The 19,503-nt window shown below is 41.2% G+C and overlaps 2 protein-coding genes across 2 annotated transcripts; both read right to left on the bottom strand.

Moving 5' to 3' along the window:
- Positions 1–13,837: 13,837 nt before the first annotated feature.
- Positions 13,838–14,634, bottom strand: LOC125312724. The gene is made up of 2 exons (XM_048271843.1): positions 14,595–14,634; positions 13,838–14,346 (listed from the first exon to the last, which is right to left on the bottom strand). Exons 1-2 carry the CDS (start codon positions 14,632–14,634, stop codon positions 13,838–13,840), a joined length of 549 nt encoding a protein of 182 aa, XP_048127800.1.
- Positions 14,635–16,429: 1,795 nt separating this feature from the next.
- Positions 16,430–18,591, bottom strand: LOC115732674 (trans-resveratrol di-O-methyltransferase-like). Its single transcript, XM_048271084.1, has 2 exons — positions 17,787–18,591; positions 16,430–16,732 (listed from the first exon to the last, which is right to left on the bottom strand). Exons 1-2 carry the CDS (start codon positions 18,576–18,578, stop codon positions 16,430–16,432), a joined length of 1,095 nt encoding a protein of 364 aa, XP_048127041.1. The 5' UTR covers positions 18,579–18,591.
- Positions 18,592–19,503: the final 912 nt, after the last annotated feature.

Genomic DNA, 19,503 nt, shown 5'->3' on the forward strand with positions numbered 1-19,503 from the left:
CCATGCTAATAACATGTCGTTCAAATACGCAAGGGCGTAGACCTTTAGTTAGTGGATCAGCAATCATAGCATCTGTAGTAATATGCTTTACCGCAACGTCACCATTCTGTACGGATTCCTTTATGGTCAAAAACTTGACTTCCATATGCTTAGACCCCTTGAGACCTCTGTTGTTGTTAATGAACAACACCGCAGAGTTATTGTCACAATACAACTGTATGGGTCTATCAACAAAATCAAACACGGTCAACTCCCTAATGAGATTCCGGAGCCAAATAGCCCGAGTAGCAGCTGAAAAGCATGCTATAAACTCCGCTTGCATAGTAGAGGATGATATCGTTTTCTGTTTCTCACTTTTCCATGATACCGCACCACCTGCTAGCATAAAAACGTACCCCGTTGTCGACTTCTTGTCATCCCGACATCCAGCATAATCCGAATCCGAATAGCCTATTAGTTGCAAGTTTTGAACATGTCTATAAATTAGCATATAGTCTCTGGTCCTCTTTAAGTACCTCAAAACCTTCTTGGCAGCAACCCGGTGATCGTGTCCTGGATTTGACTGATATCTGCATAGAAGTCCTATTGCAAAAGCAATGTCCGGTCTAGTACAAACCTGTGCATACATGATACTACCAAGTGCACTAGCATAAGGTACATTCTTCATCTGTGCTTTCTCAATATCTGAATGAGGACATTGTGAAAGACTCAATTTATCACATTTGCAGACAGGAGCAATTCCTGGTTTGCACCGTTGCATATTAAATCTCTCCAAAATACGATCAATATATGTCCTCCGAGATAAGCCTAATATGAGACGAGAACGATCCCTATGGATCTCAATACCAAGGACAAATTACGCTTCTCCAAGATCCTTCATATCAAAGTTACGTGACAACATTCTCTTTGTCTCACGCAGTAATTCAATATCAGTGCTAGCAAGCAAGATGTCATCAACATAGAGAACAAGAAAAATAAATTTCCTCCCACCGACCTTGCAGTAAATGCACCGATCTAACTTGTTCTCAATGAACCCAAAAGAAGTAACAACACTATGAAACTTCAAGTACCACTGTCTAGAAGCTTGCTTCAAACCATAGATAGACTTTTTCAATCTACAAACTAAATTACCAGTATCATTTGCTGCAAAACCTTCAGGTTGTGCCATATAAACTTGTTCATCAAGGTCTCCATTCAGAAAAGCGGTTTTAACGTCCATCCGGTGAAACTCCATATCAAAATGAGCTACTAAAGCCATGATTACTCTAAACGAGTCTTTAGAAGAGACTGGAGAAAAAGTTGCTTCATAATCTACTCCTTCTCTCTGAGTGAATCCCTTAGCTACTAATCCGGCTTTAAATTTTTCAATCTTTCATGTGGAGTCTTTCTTAGTCTTGAACACCCACTTGCAACCGACAGGTTTATATCCTTCAGGTAATTCAACAAGCTCCCAAACACCATTATGTTTCATAGACAACATCTCATCTTTCATCGCATCTAGCCATAAATCAGACCGAGGACAAGAAATAGCTTCTGCATAGGTCACCGGATCAGTAACACAACCGATATCATAATCTTGCTCACCTAAATAAACTATGTAGTCTGGCGGTATAGCTGATCGTCTTTGTCTAACGGATCTCCTTAGAGGAGCATCTTCAACCTCATTCTGTTCTTGAGAGCCTTGAGGAATTTCATTAGGAACCGCTTCAAGAATGGGTTCTTGAGCCTCAACGAGATCGGTTTGTGGAGTAGGAACTTCCACAATTGTCTGCATAGGTATAGAAAACGACATAGAAGTACTCACCGTACCATTATCTTCAATAGTCTACGAACAATCACATTTTTCTGCCACATCAAGCTCTAGAAACTTCGCTGTCCGTGAATCTACAATTCTCATTCCTCCATTGGGATTATAAAATCGATATCCCTTTGAATGATCTGGATAAGACACGAAATAACATCGAGTGGTCTTGGAGTCTAACTTGCTCAAAGTTGGATTATACAATTTTACTTCTACAGGGCATCCCCAAACTTTCGGGTGATTCAAGCTAGGTTTCCGTCCGGTCCATAACTAGAAAGGAGTAAGAGGCGCAGATTTCGTAGGAACACGATTCAAAATATAAAGCGCTGTTTTCAAAGCTGACCCCACAAAAAAACCAGGTAAATTAGTTACGCTAATCATACATCTCACCATATCCATAAGTGTACGATTACGCCTTTTCGCTACACCGTTCTGTTCGGGACTACCGGGCATAGTAAAATGAGCCACAATCCCGGAATCCTCTAAGTACTTGGCGAATGGCCCTTTAAGCTGTCCAGCATCGCCATGTCGCCCATAATACTCACCACCGCGGTCAGATCTGACAATCTTTATGACTTTTCCCAGTTGTTTCTCGACTTGAGTCCGGAAAATCTTGAACTTGTCAAGAGATTCAGACTTTTCCTTAATCAAATACAGATAACCATATCGGGAATAATCATCTATAAATGTGATGAAATAAAAATTTCTACACAATGTTGCTGTATAGGGTCCGCTTATATCCGTATGGATGATCTCTAATAAATGAGAACTACAGACTGCTGTTTTCTTCTTTGTTTTAGTCATCTTACCTCTACTGCAGTCTACGCATGCGTCTAGATCACTTTTGAGAGTGGGCAGAATGTACGCCTTTATTAGTCTTTCCACTCTTTCTTTAGAGATGTGACCAAGACGTTTATGCCATAATGCGTAAGACTGTTCCTTAGGTAGAGGTCTTTTGGAAACAACATTTTCGTCTGTATAAGCGACGTATATTTCGTTGGGAGACAAACATAATCTGTACAATCCATTGAACATAGTGCAATACCCAACTTTATTTGAATTAAAAGAAATAGAAATTGCATTGTTTGAAATCTCAAAAGAGTAACCACACGTGTCCAAACTTGATACGGAAATTAAATTCCATCTAAAGGAAGGTACATAAAATGTGTTTCTTAACATCAAATTAAAACCAGAATCTAGAATTAAAATGACATCTCCCACGAACTCGACGTCAACTTTATCGTTGTTTCCTACGGTGAGCTTTGATTCTTCATTATTTGGCTTCCTCCGGTTTATGAATCCCTGTATGGTAAACGCAACATGATTAGTTGCACCGCTATCTAGCCACCACGACCAAGATGGGGCTTCCGACAGATTAGATTCACAAACCAGTGCCAAAGAATCATTACCTTTAGGCTCCCGCTTAGACAACCAATTTTTATACTTAGCGCAGTCTTTCTTTACGTGTCCTCCCTTTTTACAGAAGAAGCAGAGACCATCCTTACCAGCTTTACCGTCCCTTTTAAAGGTCGGCTTCTTTGAACCCAAGTTGTCGGATGCACCAGCAGATGAATGAGTTTCTTTGTGAGCACGATTTTTGTGTCCCCTACCCCTTTTGACACCAGAACTAGAAGCGGTGTACATAGCAATGTATGCTTTACTTTTCTTCAGCTTACTCTCCTCTGACACTACCCTTGCAATCAAGTCATTGATTGTCCATGGTTGATCGGCGGTATTGTATTGTGTTTGGATGATGCCAAATTCAGGTGGAAGGTGTCGCGACCTAAAAAATAAACGGGTTAATTTTCGGGCTAATGGATTATTAGGTTAATTAATTAACTAACCTAACTCGGACTCTCCCAAGTCCATACCAAATCGCAACTTAAGGTTCAAATAATTAACATGCAATGTGTTTTGAATTTGGAGTCGCCACTAACCATTTTCGGTAGGTTGATTAGAAACCTAAATAAAATAGCGGGAGAAAACTATCTTATTTCCGCGAACCGGAGATTTTGAATTCGGGGATTTGGTTACGTCGGATTTCTCTAACGCCCTTTCGGTACCATTTTCATGAAAAATATTTGATTTGGCAATTTTGATGGATTTTACTCGAAATTCAAAGATGCAATTTTTTTGGTTTTTTCTTCTTTTTTATGGGGATGTAAAACATTGAACTTTGTACGATATACACCATGGGTGATTTAGAAAGAAAGAAAATGCAGCCAGTCACGAGTATTTATAAAAATAAATTAACATGTAATAATGCTAAAATTTGGAACACGTGGCATGTCTAAAATAGACAAACAAATATTCAAACCAAACGATTACATTTTTGTAGATCGAGATGGAAATGATTACCTTCTATTACACAAAATCTTACTCACATACACGTTATAGTTCCCTTCAAGATCTCGGAGCTGGAAAAACGCGGCTGTCGTCGAAAATGACAAGCAATGGCGTTGTTGGGTGGCGAGAGGCGAAATATGTGTCGGGACTCGTCGAAGATGATGCTCGACTAAAACTCTTTTCTTCACTCTCGAATTTTCTCTTCTAATTTTTCTCAAGAACTCTCTTTCTCCTCTCTAAAAATTCCTCTCAAAAACTCTCTCAAAACTCTCTCAATTCTCTTCCACTCAAAAACTCCCTCAATTCTCTTCTACTCTCTCTCTCAATTCTCTTCCACTTCCCCCTTCTAAAACTCTTCTCAAGAGCTCTCTCTTTTATAGGCAAAGTTCTTCATCCTTCATTCTTCACCTTCATTTCTTCACCTTCCATCTTCATCTTCTCTTCTTCATCTTCATTTCTTCACCTTCCATTTTCATCTTCCCTTCTTCATCTTCATTTCTTCACCTTCCATTTTCATCTTCCCTTCATTATCTTCCCTTCATCATCTTCCCTTCTTCATCTTCTTTTCATTATCTTCCCTTCATCATCTTCCCTTCTTCATCTTCTTTTGGTATTTGCAATACGGTCCCTGAAGTTCCAAGTATTTGCAATACAGTCCCTGAAATTTTAAGTATTTGCAATACAGTCCTTGAAGTTTCAAATCTTCTCGGTGTATTTTTCCATCCCGTGCCTAGTCTAGACGCATGCTAAATTAAGTGTTCTGCTTGCCCGATTATATGCCAATGCAATGTACGCTAAAAATAAATATGTGAGATGATTTTTTATAATTTTTATGCAAAAAATAGATTAATCAAAATTTAGGCGTCAACAGCTGCCCCTCTTTGAGTGGAGGCTCGTAGAGGTTCCGCTCAAAGACAAAATTGAATCCTAAATTTTGACAAGTGCAAATTATGGATGAACTTTTTGGCGGGAGTTTTAATCCCATTTTTTATGTAATGAAGTGATGCATGATATGCAAGACCGTAAATAACACGTGTCATAATTTCCCTTTTTCATGTTAGAGAAACCTGCACATGGATCGCATACAAGAATACCTGTTTTACCAAATTTCTCGTAAGCTAATGGTTCTCTTAATTTCCAAGTTTCTTTTTGCGGATGCAAGGATTTTAAGGTATTTGGCCTATCACGTTATCGAGACTTCTCCCTAATGCAAGACAGCGCAAGATATGTGTGTCGTTTGAGATCACAAGAGCTACGTCGTTGTGAGTCGAAAGAAGTGGGATCAAGTTCACAAGAGCTACGTCGTTGTGAGTTGATTAAATGTCGAAATCGCCAAGTGCATATGTCTTCACGATTCGATAAAGGGGAACCAAAATCATAAGAGCTACGTCGTTATGATTTGGTTTGGATCAAAAATATGGGTGCTTATGTCTTCATGATTTGATAAAGGAGCCGAAAATCATAAGAGCTATGTCATTATGAGCCGACTAAAGGTCAAGATCACCGGTGCATACGTCTTCGTGATTCGATACGAAATCATAAGAGCTACGTCGTTATGATTTGAAGAGATGTCAAGATCGCCGGTGCATATGTCTTCACGTCCCGAGATTGAAACCATAAGAGCTACGTCGTTATGATTTGATAAGATGTCAAGATCGCCAGTGCATATGTCTACACGACTTGACGGAAGAGGCATATTGCCCGAATTGAACAATATTTGATAGGAGCACCATTGAATGGAATCGATAAGTACAAAAGGGGCATATTGCCTGAATTGAATCATAACAACTATCATGAGAAGAGTTGTTAATTTGAAAAGGGGTTCAGAAAACTTACCCGGGTTCTCCAAACGATTAATCAAGGAACGAAGCAGATTGCTGTATCGTACCTGGTAGGCATTTGCCAGCAAAACTTGCTCATTCAATAATCCTTGGATGAATTTCGAGACCTCGGGAGGGAACTCGAACATCGGTAATGTATTACCTATCATAGAATGTCAGAGGTAACACACACAAACATATTCAACAATGAGTATAATGCAATCACTCATACTATGGTTCATGCATAACCATTCTGTCAAGTTTGCATTACCAATTTTGTCCAGAGAGGTTCTCACATTACGAATACCTCGAATGTGAGCTGAATTGGGGGACTTTAGTCCGAAAGGGCTTTCTCTCACTCTCGAGAAAAGCTATTTATCTTGTCTGCAGGATTCAAGAGAAATCACTCAATCTTTCCATCATCGCATTCGATAAGGATCCAAGTAATCTCGCAATTGATACGACCGAGCCGATCCGGAGGTCTTGATTAGGACCGTAATGAGGGCTAGGTCAAAGGTTTTACAAAGGGGACTCTAGTTGAGTCAAGGCTGCTGAAATGAATTTCTTCATCATCATCGCTCCGGATTTACAAGTCAAGAATCCTGCAAAAATGAGAGAGAAATAATCTTGCTCGAACTTCTTCGAGTGATGCTTAAAATCATTTAACTCTACGTTAACTCAAGTGCCCTAATCGGAAGAGACTTTGGAGGGTTATAACGTAGGCTAGGATTGGGGACCGAGGAACGAAAATGCTCGTTTTGGCTCAGAAATTAAATTAGAAGGGGCTTGACGTTGGTGATCGTCGCCGACTAGTCACCGATCATGGTCTTCTGGAAATGTCTTCAGAAAGAATTCCATCATTGAATGAGGGATGGTAATTTTCTACTGAAAATTGCACTTTGCAAATTGACTTCTTGGGGAGTCTTCTTCACAACAAGTGTCCGTCGAGGATTTGCAAGAGACACAATGCAAATATGTACATGGAATTTACAACTTAACATGCAAAAATGTACATTCAAAATTCAGAAGTACTTTACAAATGAATGTGCATTGGCCTTACTTTTGGTAGGCACTTTGCTTTTCCTATACTTGAAATTTTCATATGAGATCAGCCTTTGCTTTTCTTACTCCCGACTCTCATTTTTCTTTTTTTTCTTCTTTTTTTCGAGAAGAGATTTCTTTTCCTTTTTCTTTGAGAGCTCTTCGACATCTCTTTATTTTTTTTTTTTTTTTTTTTTTTTTTTTTTTCGAGAGCGGGCCCTTCTCCTTTAAGCTGAGTTTGCCTCTCCTTTTTTTTTACAATCCCATGATTTTGAACCAGGAATTACAACAAACATAAACATTTACAAAGAAAAATTATGTAAACATAAAAAATCTAGCATACAAGAAATGAGTCCATTCGGGAATTCTCTGTTGACCCGACCATCTCCAATTCTAATCCTTGGGAAAATGCTATCTTCGTCTTTGGAATGAGCAAATGATCACCAACAAGGGTTTAAGAAATGAATTTGCAGGCTCAAGTGGGCTATGCAAAGAATGAAGTGTATAGGATAGAGAAGTGAATGCTCTTCATCATCCTAAGGCACTTGAATTAAAATTCGAGTATAAATGCAAAGAAACACCCGAAGATTAATGTTAGTCCCAGCAAGAAAATTTCTAACCATTTACCTCGTGTTGCCGCTGGAATTAACTCGTCGCGGACCCCGATGTGGGGTGGTTCTTGACAGGGGTAAAGAAATGAAACCACCGCTCAAAAGGGGTAATCAATGGATCACCTGTAGTGTTTGGGATAGAGAATTGAATGCCTCTGTCATTTCGGCTAACGTACCTTTCGCGAGAAAACTCTTTACCTCGGGGAATGCGGAACTTAGCCACCGTTCAACTCGCTTTGAAAAAATGGGACGTGTTTGGAAAAAGATTGCCTTTCATCATCCTGTCTTGCCCCATTCCATACATTTGGTGTATCTTATGTAGTTCATGTTCCTTATTCAGAGTTGATAAATTAAACATGAGGAACAATCATGCACAAACTATGCAATGTATGAGTGTTTTCGAGCATATAAAATGCAGCAACTTTTTATCTTGGTGGATAGAATTTGCAAGCACATAAGAAACTTCTTAGGGGCGTGGATCGTGAGTTGCCCCCTGCTCATGCAAATGAGTTGCAAAACTTCATTATTTGGTTCGAGACATGAGATTGTCAAAGGCTCCGGGAATTTCTCATTTCATTAATTTCTCGGGGAGAAGGGATACTTCCGTATCCGGAAAGGCGGTGACCCCTGTAAAAATCAAAAGGGAAAGCATCAATGTACGTTCTCATGTTCTAAACGAGTTGAAACGATACCGCTTTACCCTTGTACGAATTTCTTGTGAACTTTGAATTGAAAGGATCAACTCATCTGGATTGGATTGTATGTCCGGGATGTTATCTCTCCGGTCTTGTAACCATCTGGGCTGAGTTTCAATCGGCATTGAACTGCGAAGCAAAAAGGTTTTTATTAATCTTTGTACATTGATGCCAAATCCCGGGATCGAACCCGAGACGCCTCGGACCACTATCATTCCCCCGACCACTAAGCCGTGGTGTTGGTGATTTTCAACTTGTCATTGACATTCATCGGGATCTGATTGTACCCGGAGAAACCGTCCATGAATGAGAACAATTCAAACCCCGCAGATCCGAATACGCCCATCCTTCTTTATGATTGGGACTATATTGGCAACCAATCAGAATATTCTGTAGTCTCAAGGAATCCGACGTCAAGCACCTTCATGACTTCCTCTTTGATCTTACGGACCAATTCTAGTCTGGCCCTCCTTGACTTTTGCACCACCGGCTTAGCCGAAAGATCTGTCGGCAAACAATGTTCGACAATGGAACGGTCAAGACCGGGCATATCCGCATAGGACCAGGCGAAAATGTCCCGGTAATCCTTCGGGAGCTTAGTCAAGCGCTCGAGTCATCTCTTTGGAAAGGTTTGCCCCGATCTTAACATCTTTAGGGTTTTCCGCATCGCCTAGGTCGACCGAGACAGGTTTGTTCACCGGTCAAGGGCTTGATCTCCTCATGTCGTTCGAAATCCCGACGAATTTCCTCATAATCTGGATTGGACTCATCTAGGTCGTATACTTCTGAATCCACTAAGTTCCCCTCCCCTTGAAACATAAAGTAACAAAATCAAAAGGACAAACGGGGCTTAATTGCGGTATGATTTTTTTGAAGAACTTTTTTTTATTTTTATTTTTTCAAAACCGTGGGACATGAATTCTTGAAGAAGCCCAACCCTCGGTTCTTACCATGATGACAAACTTGTTGGTCGTTGGTTATCGTCATCGGGTTGGTTTGGGATACTTCAACAAGATTCGAAAAATGGTGCAATTTTATTGATATGAAATTACATCTTCTAGGAAAGAAAATCCAAGAGTGCAAGACATAATAGAAATCCAAATGCAATCCAAAATCTAAAGGAAACAGAAAATGTCCCACGTAGGGGATTGCATAAACATAATGATGTTACTCCGAATCTAAACTCTCCAGTGGATCATCACATATGGCATTAATGAATGATTTGGAAGGTTTAGGCACCAGGTAAGGTTCCTCCTTATGCGCTCCGTCTTCAGATATAGCAGCAATGGTTACATCATCAAAACAACCGGCGATATCGAAGACTCCTTCATCCTTACTAGCACCAACCTGTCTGATTCCCAGCCCGAATACAGCATTAACTTTACCGGAATGATCTGGCAAAGGATTATTCTGGACATTTGGCTGTTTGTTGCCTTGGAATGAGAATGCTTTAGAATCCAGGAGATCTTGAATCCGATGCTTCGATACAAAACAGCCATCGGTGTCATGTCCAAGCTCCCCGCAGTGGTAATCACATTTCTTCGATGGATCATATCTCGGCAAGCTCGTATTCATCTGGGTCGTAGAGGCTCGGAAGTCAGTAAACCTCTCTTACGCAGAACCGCAAGTACCTGCGACGGGGTTCCTGGTAGAGGGGTAAACCGCCGAGGAGACCGTTGATTCCCTCTTTGTCGTTGCATGCCGAAATTAGCCTGCTGCTGATTAGGAATGTGTACGACCGGCGTCCGGGTCGTGGGTTTTTGGCTGTAGGTCATGTTGACCTGTGGGGCCAACTCCTTATCTTTCCTTACCACAAACCTCTTAGTCGTCATGGCGACATCACCGTACCAACCTTTCTTCATGCCGTTCTCGATTTCTTCAGCCATTGCGATGAGATGGCTGAATGACGTGGCAGACAGATCCCAAAATTCGAGTTCTCATAATCGGCGGCGGTGGTGGAAACAAACAATTTCATGAGTTCCCTTTCGGGAGGGACTGGTTTCATTTGAGATGCCACGTTCCTCCACCTGGTGGCATATTGCTTGATTGTTTCTTCCTTTTTCATCTCAAGCTGCTCAAGGTCCCTCTCCGGTGGTGAGCACGTCCAAGTTAAAGCTGAAATGTTTGATGAAAGCATTAGCTGCCTTCTCCCAATCATCCATCCGGTAGATCTCGTAGTCCGTATACCATCTCATGGCAGCTTCTTTTAAACTAGCCTGGAAGGTCTCGAACCATTAAGGGACCGTTGGTCGCATGCTTATTCATTCTTGCCTGGTACATCCGGACGTGCTTGAACCGGGTTGGAAGTTCCATCATACTTCTCAAAGTCGGGCATCTTGAACTTCTCCGGCACCGTGACCTTTGAAAAGACAGACGGGTCAATCGGGGTATGTTGTGAGTCCCCTCAACCTCTCGGATCCTCTGTTCCATTTGGGCCAACAGTTTGACCGTATCACCATTCAACCCGGGGGCCACGGGGTTGGCTTGAGGGATTGGGACTACGGGCGGCGTGCTCGAGTTCACGCCCGTGATGATCACATCCTCTAGCGGCATTGTCGGATATGGAGTAGCTTCTAGGGCTTTACCGACGTTGTCCGTAGGAGGAATTAGAGCAGGAATGGTTAGCGGCGGGCTGGAGGTGGATGATTGAAGTTTGGCGGCAAAGGCGGCCATCATTTCCTCCATCTTTCGGGACATCATCCCTTCAAAGCGCTCGGTCAAGGAGCCAAGTTTCTCATCCAGGGGCAGCACTAACGGTGGCGTTGATGTCGGCCATCCTTTTTGCTACTGATCGGGTGATATGTGGAGGATCCGTGATAAATTACCTGTACACAGTAACAAACCCAAAATGAGTACAGGGAGCAAGAATAGCGAGCCGGCCCATGGCATCCCTCTAGACTCAAACGAACAAAGTGATTATGACCAAAGGATTGAAACATGTAATTTTCAGTTTATCCGCTTTTACGAAAAAATTCATATTAATTCGCACGTTGATCAAAACATGTCCAAATTTTACGAGCTTGTAGTTGAGAAGATGATGAACAACTTTTATGTTGGCCAATCGGACTAGAAATGCACGGGTCAAATCAGTTTAATGTGTTTTTCCAAAAAATCACATTCAGAAAACTGTTATAACCGCAGGTAGTTGAAAAAACGAAAGGCCATCTTAAATTATGAATTTAATTCTGAAATTTTGTAGGATATTAGTTGAAACATAGGTCTACAACTTTCGTGTTTGGCACTTACTCAAAGCTCGATCGTAGAATTTAGTAAAAATCGCACAACAAGAACAAGCCAAATCAGAAATGAGGACAACTGATGAAATTGTAAAAGCTACGGAAGCAAAGTGCGAAATTGGAAATAAGACAACGATACTCCTAAACCATGGACCAGCTCAAAATAAAAATGAGATAATAGGGTAAAAGAGACAAGAAATTACCGTTCATAGGAAGAAAATGTCAATCACAAAGACATGCGCATGAATTGTGAGTTTAAATCTTATTCTATCTATCCAAAAGGCTTTTGCAAAGTGAAATGATGAACGAAACGACATGTCGCAGCCTCGCGCGCAATCATCATGACTAGTCGCAGCCTCGCGTACAATAGTCATGACTAGTCGGGTTCAATCACTTCGGCTTGGTTCGGTCGACAAGGGCAATTCTCATGCATCGTAGCCTCACGTGCATAAGAACGACCCTTGAGCCATTTTTTGAAAAAATTTTCGGGATCCGGATGGGATAACCTTTGGCGAAGCCTTACCGCCAAGGTTAAAGGACCATCTAAATACCATCTTAAAACTATTAGTGTGACTCGGGTCCGGTCACGGGTTGTGTGCGGTGTAGTGCAAAGACGATAAATCATGCACAACAATTAAAAGCAAACACCGCTTCAATGATTCAAAAGTTAAATCACAATTCCAATTCACCAAGCCTGCAAAACAAAGGGTTAGCCAATCACTCCTCCCCTTATAACTCCCAATCTGCAAAAGCATTTAACACCTAAGAATGAGAATTCAACCAAAGTTTGCCAAATCAAGTGATTCCTTTTTCATGAAATTATCTGGCCTAAGTCCTCTTAAATTCCCCAGCGGAGTCGCCAAGCTGTCGCGACCTAAAAAATAAACGGGTTAATTTTCGGGCTAATGGATTATTAGGTTAATTAATTAACTAACCTAACTCGGACTCTCCCAAGTCCATACCAAATCGCAACTTAAGGTTCAAATAATTAACATGCAATGTGTTTTGAATTTGGAGTCGCCACTAACCATTTTCGGTAGGTTGATTAGAAACCTAAATAAAATAGCGGGAGAAAACTATCTTATTTCCGCGAACCGGAGATTTTGAATTCGGGGATTTGGTTACGTCAGATTTCTCTAACGCCCTTTCGGTACCATTTTCATGAAAAATATTTGATTTGGCAATTTTGATGGATTTTACTCGAAATTCAAAGATGCAATTTTTTTGGTTTTTTCTTCTTTTTTATGGGGATGTAAAACATTGAACTTTGTACGATATACACCATGGGTGATTTAGAAAGAAAGAAAATGCAGCCAATCACGAGTATTTATAAAAATAAATTAACATGTAATAATGCTAAAATTTGGAACACGTGGCATGTCTAAAATAGACAAACAAATATTCAAACCAAACGATTACATTTTTGTAGATCGAGATGGAAATGATTACCTTCTATTACACAAAATCTTACTCACATACACGTTATAGTTCCCTTCAAGATCTCGGAGCTGGAAAAACGCGGCTGTCGTCGAAAATGACAAGCAATGGCGTTGTTGGGTGGCGAGAGGCGAAATATGTGTCGGGACTCGTCGAAGATGATGCTCGACTAAAACTCTTTTCTTCACTCTCGAATTTTCTCTTCTAATTTTTCTCAAGAACTCTCTTTCTCCTCTCTAAAAATTCCTCTCAAAAACTCTCTCAAAACTCTCTCAATTCTCTTCCACTCAAAAACTCCCTCAATTCTCTTCTACTCTCTCTCTCAATTCTCTTCCACTTCCCCCTTCTAAAACTCTTCTCAAGAGCTCTCTCTTTTATAGGCAAAGTTCTTCATCCTTCATTCTTCACCTTCATTTCTTCACCTTCCATCTTCATCTTCTCTTCTTCATCTTCATTTCTTCACCTTCCATTTTCATCTTCCCTTCTTCATCTTCATTTCTTCACCTTCCATTTTCATCTTCCCTTCATTATCTTCCCTTCATCATCTTCCCTTCTTCATCTTCTTTTCATTATCTTCCCTTCATCATCTTCCCTTCTTCATCTTCTTTTGGTATTTGCAATACGGTCCCCGAAGTTCCAAGTATTTGCAATACAGTCCCCGAAATTTTAAGTATTTGCAATACAGTCCTTGAAGTTTCAAATCTTCTCGGTGTATTTTTCCATCCCGTGCCTAGTCTAGACGCATGCTAAATTAAGTGTTCTGCTTGCCCGATTATATGCCAATGCAATGTACGCTAAAAATAAATATGTGAGATGATTTTTTATAATTTTTATGCAAAAAATAGATTAATCAAAATTTAGGCGTCAACGGAAGGGAGTTAAGTGCAAGATGCACAATACAAGCATCGGGGATAGGAACATTAAGGGCCTTAAGCTTTGATTGTAGATCAACCATTCTTAGGACATAATCTCTAACACCAGCAGAACCATCATACTTCAAACCGAATAACCCCGACATATGTGTCCCAACTTCAGCATTAGGCGAGTCACGATTTCTAGCCACTAAGGCCTCCATCATCCGCCTAGCAGTGATATCAGCATCAAAATCACTTCTAAGATGTTCTTGTATGGATCGCTTCATTGACAATAAGCAAATCCTATTGCTCTTTTCCCAAGCAGCAAACCGTGCTTTCTGGGCATCCGTACTAGCATCAGTGGGAGCTATCGGTCTATCCTCATTAAGAGCGACATGAACATCCGCTAATTCCATACCAAACAGAAAATCCTCTCTCCACTTCTTAAAATTAGAACCAGTAAGAATCTCAATAGCTATGGAGTTGCCGTTCACAGAAAAAGTGACTGAAAAAATCAATATTTATAATTAGCATAATGTGAAAATTTACCTTGAGAGTTACATACATCATCATATAATCACCTTTGGGCGTAAGACATGATATGCGGTTGTATACTCTCCGCATTACAACGGCCATGAGAATTTATTCTAATCTTCGTTAATCACCACCTTTGGGTGTATGAATTCGCTTAGACCAACCAATTCTCAACCATATGCTGTATATGCAACCCTCCATGCAACAACACGCAATTACCTCCTTTGGGAGTATAACTAAGCATTAAAGCAGGAGACATCCCAATAATTTATAAACCGTTATTTATTTAAATCCAATCAAGTGTGCCACTTTGGCGGTCACAACCCAATTAGATTTTTCTGAAATTGAGACATAATCTTTATATTTCACATTAACCGTATGCATGTAACTTCGGAAAATGGGGGCAATCATCCACAAAATTACATGCCGTGCTAATTCACTCAGCAATACATGTTAAACTATATATACATGTAATTGATAAATTATGCTTCACATATCTGTATGTGGTACTTACATGTGATATTATACTTGTATTTCACAAAACCATATAGAAATACATTGAAATACGCCAAAAATACCCCAAACAATACACGTATTTGGGATTCTATAGGTATTTTTCATTCATAAAAGCATCAAACATGTAAAATAAATATACCACATTGTAGAGCATGAGAATACGAGCACGTCGGTACCTGGAACACCTCAATCGGACTTGCCACGCTCTCTCACGCGCCACCTGAAGCTTCGGCGCGTGAGGCCCACGCGCCGACACGTGCGAGGCATGTGTTCTGCATCTCGGCCGGTTCTGAAACCGGTCCGACCGGTTTGTCCGATCCGACCGCTCGCCTAACCGAACCGGCGAACCCGGTCGATCTTAACCCGGTCTGACCGGTCAACGACCGGTTCGACCGGGAAGTCCGAGTCAACGGTCAACCGGAGCGGATCGGGTCACGGGTCGGGTCGGGTCCCGAGTCGGGTCCGATCTGCCCCCGGCCGAGGTGACGTTAGCCGACGTCAGCCCTACACGTGCCGAGTACGTGCGGGCTCGGGTCGGCGCGTGGCGCGTGTTCTGGCGCGTGGCCGCCACACGCCCAATGGGCAGCGGCGCGTGGCGGGGCGTGCGGCGGTCTCCGGCGACGATCTTTATATGGCTTTGCTCGTCTCGTTGTGTAGGTTCCAAATATATAATTTTCTTTCAATTTTGACGAAAATAAAATTTCGAAAATACACCGGAACATAATTCGAGATCTAGAACGAGTTGGCTCTGATACCACATGTAAGCTGCGATTTATACCCTTATGCAACAATCCACGATAATCACGTTTAGATACACGAATTATAGATTCATAAAGTAGAAGCATTGACGCACCTTGTTTCGGATCCATCGTTCTTGACGCGGAATTTGCGACAATCCGTTGCTCAAGAACTTCTCCTCTATGAACCCCCTTTAACACCGGCTTCAATGAGACGGCCCCCTGACGTATCGTTGCTGACGATTCTTGATGTGAGGTTATGTGGACATCGGGGTTTAGAGGAGGGACTTGAGCTCTATTTATAGAGATTGAAACCTTATCCTCTCATTATAGATAAAGCTTATCTCGGCCCATACTTATCCAGTCTCATATCAAATTTGAATTAGGATTTATCTATCTTTATTAGACCAATTTATATTTACAATATCAATTAATAAAGCCCACATTTGAATATTTGAAATATATTCTAACAATGACCACTTATCGTTGGTACAACCCCCAATAAGATGAGAAGGTTCGAAAACATTGATTAAGGGTGACCTAAAAATTATTCATTTTCAGTAGGGCGTGATTCTACCAATAAAACAACGGCATAATCGACGAAGAGATGGGAAGGATCGAATTTGAAAGTGTCACTTAATTATTCAATGATAAAGTACGTGGACTGAATTATTACATCAACATAAGGTCGAGGGACCTATATAAGTTGTCATGTCCAATACGATGGTAACAGGGAGGGAAATTATCAAATATCGTTCAATAGCAAAAGCTGAACAAGGCTTGACCGAGCAGGTTAGATCATCAAGGATAAACCTCAATGAGGGATCGCAAGCCTAGGTGAGAGATTATCTTATAACCGCTGAAGCCAGCATCAACAAACAACTTTTCCCATTCCCTTTCACTCTTTTCTTTCGCATTGAGGTGCACCATCATCAACATGTCCCAAAAGAGTTGAGTTTCCGTGGATTTATGATCGTTTGGGTGATTCCCTACTACAATATCGATTATAATCACCTTCCCGCCCTTTCCTCGACCCGATACCGCTTCTTTGCTTCGCTTCAATATCTCGATGCACTTTTCGTCGCTCCAATTGTGCAATATCCACTGCATTCGAACAGGTTTTGTTCAACTAGTTGGAGTTTGAGGTACTTATTGGAATGCTAAGGTAAAAACTAAAATAATGCCCACAGGTGAAGTTTGTCTTTTTAACTCATTTACGTAGGTTACCAAGATTTGCATTAAAATGGAATCCTGTCCACTTGATTTACCGGATGGACTTCCAATACAGTCATAGTCACCTTAACTATTAAAAAGAATAAAAAGAGAGTTATCTTACGTATATCAATACGAAAAAAATATCAATATTAATGAGTCCATAATCTAGTATACCATATGATTTTAACTATGCGGGCCACAATCAACAAATAAGTAAGAATCTGTCTCATCATTCAGTACGTTAATTTTGTAAATCGATCTTAACACACCTCACATCCAATAATTAACTATAGAAGAGCCAGTTTGTATTCCAAAAATGGACATAAAAAGCACACAATACACAAACATCCAACGCAATCCACAATAATACTAGCATTACACTACAAAAATTTTATGAAAAAATTATCAAAAAGTCATGAACTTAATGTACAGATGTCAATTCAGTCTTGCATATTTCAATTTCGTCGATTTAATTGTAAACATTTTAAGGATTTGTCAATTCAGTTATTCCGGCCAATTTTGGCAATAAATCGTTGATGTGTACGCCGGCCATGCCTTGTAAGAAGGTTTGTCGCTGGCTACGTGAGAGGACGTGAAGGCCCTTGCTAGATCGGGGTGAGTCCCTCACCGGCCACCACGACAAGAAGAAGAAGAAGAAGAAGAAGAAGAAGAAGAGCAAAAGAACAAAAATAAAATAAAAAATTTTATGAACTTTAAAAAATTGAAAAAATTATGCAAGTCAACGTCGGTGCCAGCCAGTCTACGTAGGATACTCAACGTCCACATCAACGATTCTTGTCAAACTTGATCGGAATGACTAAATTGGCAAATCAACAAAAATTTTAGAACTCAATTGATCAAATAAAAAGGTTAATGACTGAAGTACCCGATTTCATTTTGCTTTCTATAATTCCCAACCCAAACGTAGGAGTAAGGTACTGACCTTGAGTAAGATTGCATCGGCCGGGGGAATCTCCACAAACATGTCACCTCCAACAAACTTCAACCTCTCACTTCCGACCGAACCATCCACCACGTGCGGCAGATCCAACACCGTGCATTCCAAGTGGGGGAACGCGTCCACAATGGCCTTCCCCATCGTCCCCGACCCACCTCCCACGTCGACCACCGAGCTCAGCCCATCGAACACTCCCTCACATGTTTCCACCACGACCTTGGCTATCAGTCTCGAGTCGTTATCCAACCCCTGGTTGAACAAGCCGTTGGCCTCAGGGTTGCATCTCAGAACCTCATACATGGGCCCGCCGTGCGCCATCTCGAACATGGTCGGGGTGACACCTTCTCCGCCCCCCAACCACTCGTTCAGGTGCTGCCACGGCGCCATGTAGAAAGGATGCAATGTGCAGAGCACGAAGGGCGCTGCGCTTGAGGGGTTGTCCTTCAGGAGGACTCGGGACGCAAGGGTGAGCGTATACCCGCTTTGGCCACCCGCCGCATCTTCGAGGTCCCCTAGCTCGAAGAAGCCGGAGTGGACAAGGATGCGCATGAGGCGATGAATGCAGTTAGCTTTGGTGGGATGGATATGGAGGGCGGAGACGAGTTCGAGGAGGGTCATGGGTTGGCCGTGGTTGTGGATTAGGTCAGGTATGCCTAGCTGAAGGGCAGACTTTAGGCACAATGACGTGATGTAGCTAAATACGTGGTTCCATATGTGAGCATGAGCTTGGAGGAGCTCGCTACTGGTCGCATTCCCGTCTCTATCAGCCAAATCCATATCGAAAGAAAGCACTTCTGGAGTCGTCGAACCTCTCAGATCATGTATGCTTGCTGCATGTAATATATATATACAGAAGAGAGAAATAAGAAGACAACGAAGGAAAGTGGGACCCGCCAAAAAATGAAAACGTAGAAACAAATCAAAAGCAAGGTAAGAATTGGGGCACTTTTAAAAGATTATATTGCAACTTGAGGGTTAATATGACCAAAACACAAAATTACGAATTTTTTTTTAAATCTATTGTATTTTTACCAATTCAATCTCAATTTTTTTCACAATTCGTCAATGTAATCCTTTCGACTAATTTTGACCAGAAATTGAGAACGTGAACGCTGGCCATCCTATGTGACACGGTCGACGTTTACGTAGAACATTCTGGAAATTTTCTAGATTTTTTTATTGATCATTGTCTTTTCTTTTTTAAGGGCCAGTTGGGGGCCATATGCCGAGGCCCAGCGACCCCGACTTGCCAATGGGCGAGGGCCACGAAGCCCCCACCGGCCACCGGGCGAGAGCTCGGGACCCTCGTTGCGGTTGAGGAGGGCTCATGGCTCTCTGCCCTCGCACGTGGCCACTGAACTTTAATTTTGTTATAGTGGCTGACCCTTCGTTGCATTTTCCGTTAGCTTGACTTTATCTTCTTTATGTTTTTGTTTTTTTGTTTTTTGTTTAAAGATAGAAGAATCTCTCTTTTACCCTTGTTTCTATAAAACCGTAACAGAATAAAGAAATTCCAAAAAGAAAAAAAAACAAAATTGTGAGGAAAACAAATATCATATATTTATGCCAATTCTAATTAACGAATATATAAAGGCTAAATGTAAAAAAAAAATATTAAGATGAAAACATAATTTTACCCCTCAGAAGTCACGTGTACCGCATACGCTCACGAGTGTACATCATAACAATCGGAAATTCGATT

Source organism: Rhodamnia argentea, chromosome 10 (genome assembly GCF_020921035.1).
Source record: "Rhodamnia argentea isolate NSW1041297 chromosome 10, ASM2092103v1, whole genome shotgun sequence".
Classification (NCBI taxonomy): domain Eukaryota; kingdom Viridiplantae; phylum Streptophyta; class Magnoliopsida; order Myrtales; family Myrtaceae; genus Rhodamnia; species Rhodamnia argentea.

Bases quoted from the DNA above. Each gene is read 5' to 3' on its own strand.
- LOC125312724 (XM_048271843.1), bottom strand. From the start codon at position 14,634: ATGTCTCCTGCTTTAATGCTTAGTTATACTCCCAAAGGAG. The intron at 14,347-14,594 runs GTAATTGCGTGT...TGATTTTTTCAG, and splicing joins TAGTTATACTCCCAAAGGAG to TCACTTTTTCTGTGAACGGC.
- LOC115732674 (XM_048271084.1), bottom strand. From the start codon at position 18,578: ATGGATTTGGCTGATAGAGACGGGAATGCGACCAGTAGCGAGCTCCTC. The intron at 16,733-17,786 runs GTCAGTACCTTA...GTTCGAATGCAG, and splicing joins CCGATGCAATCTTACTCAAG to TGGATATTGCACAATTGGAG.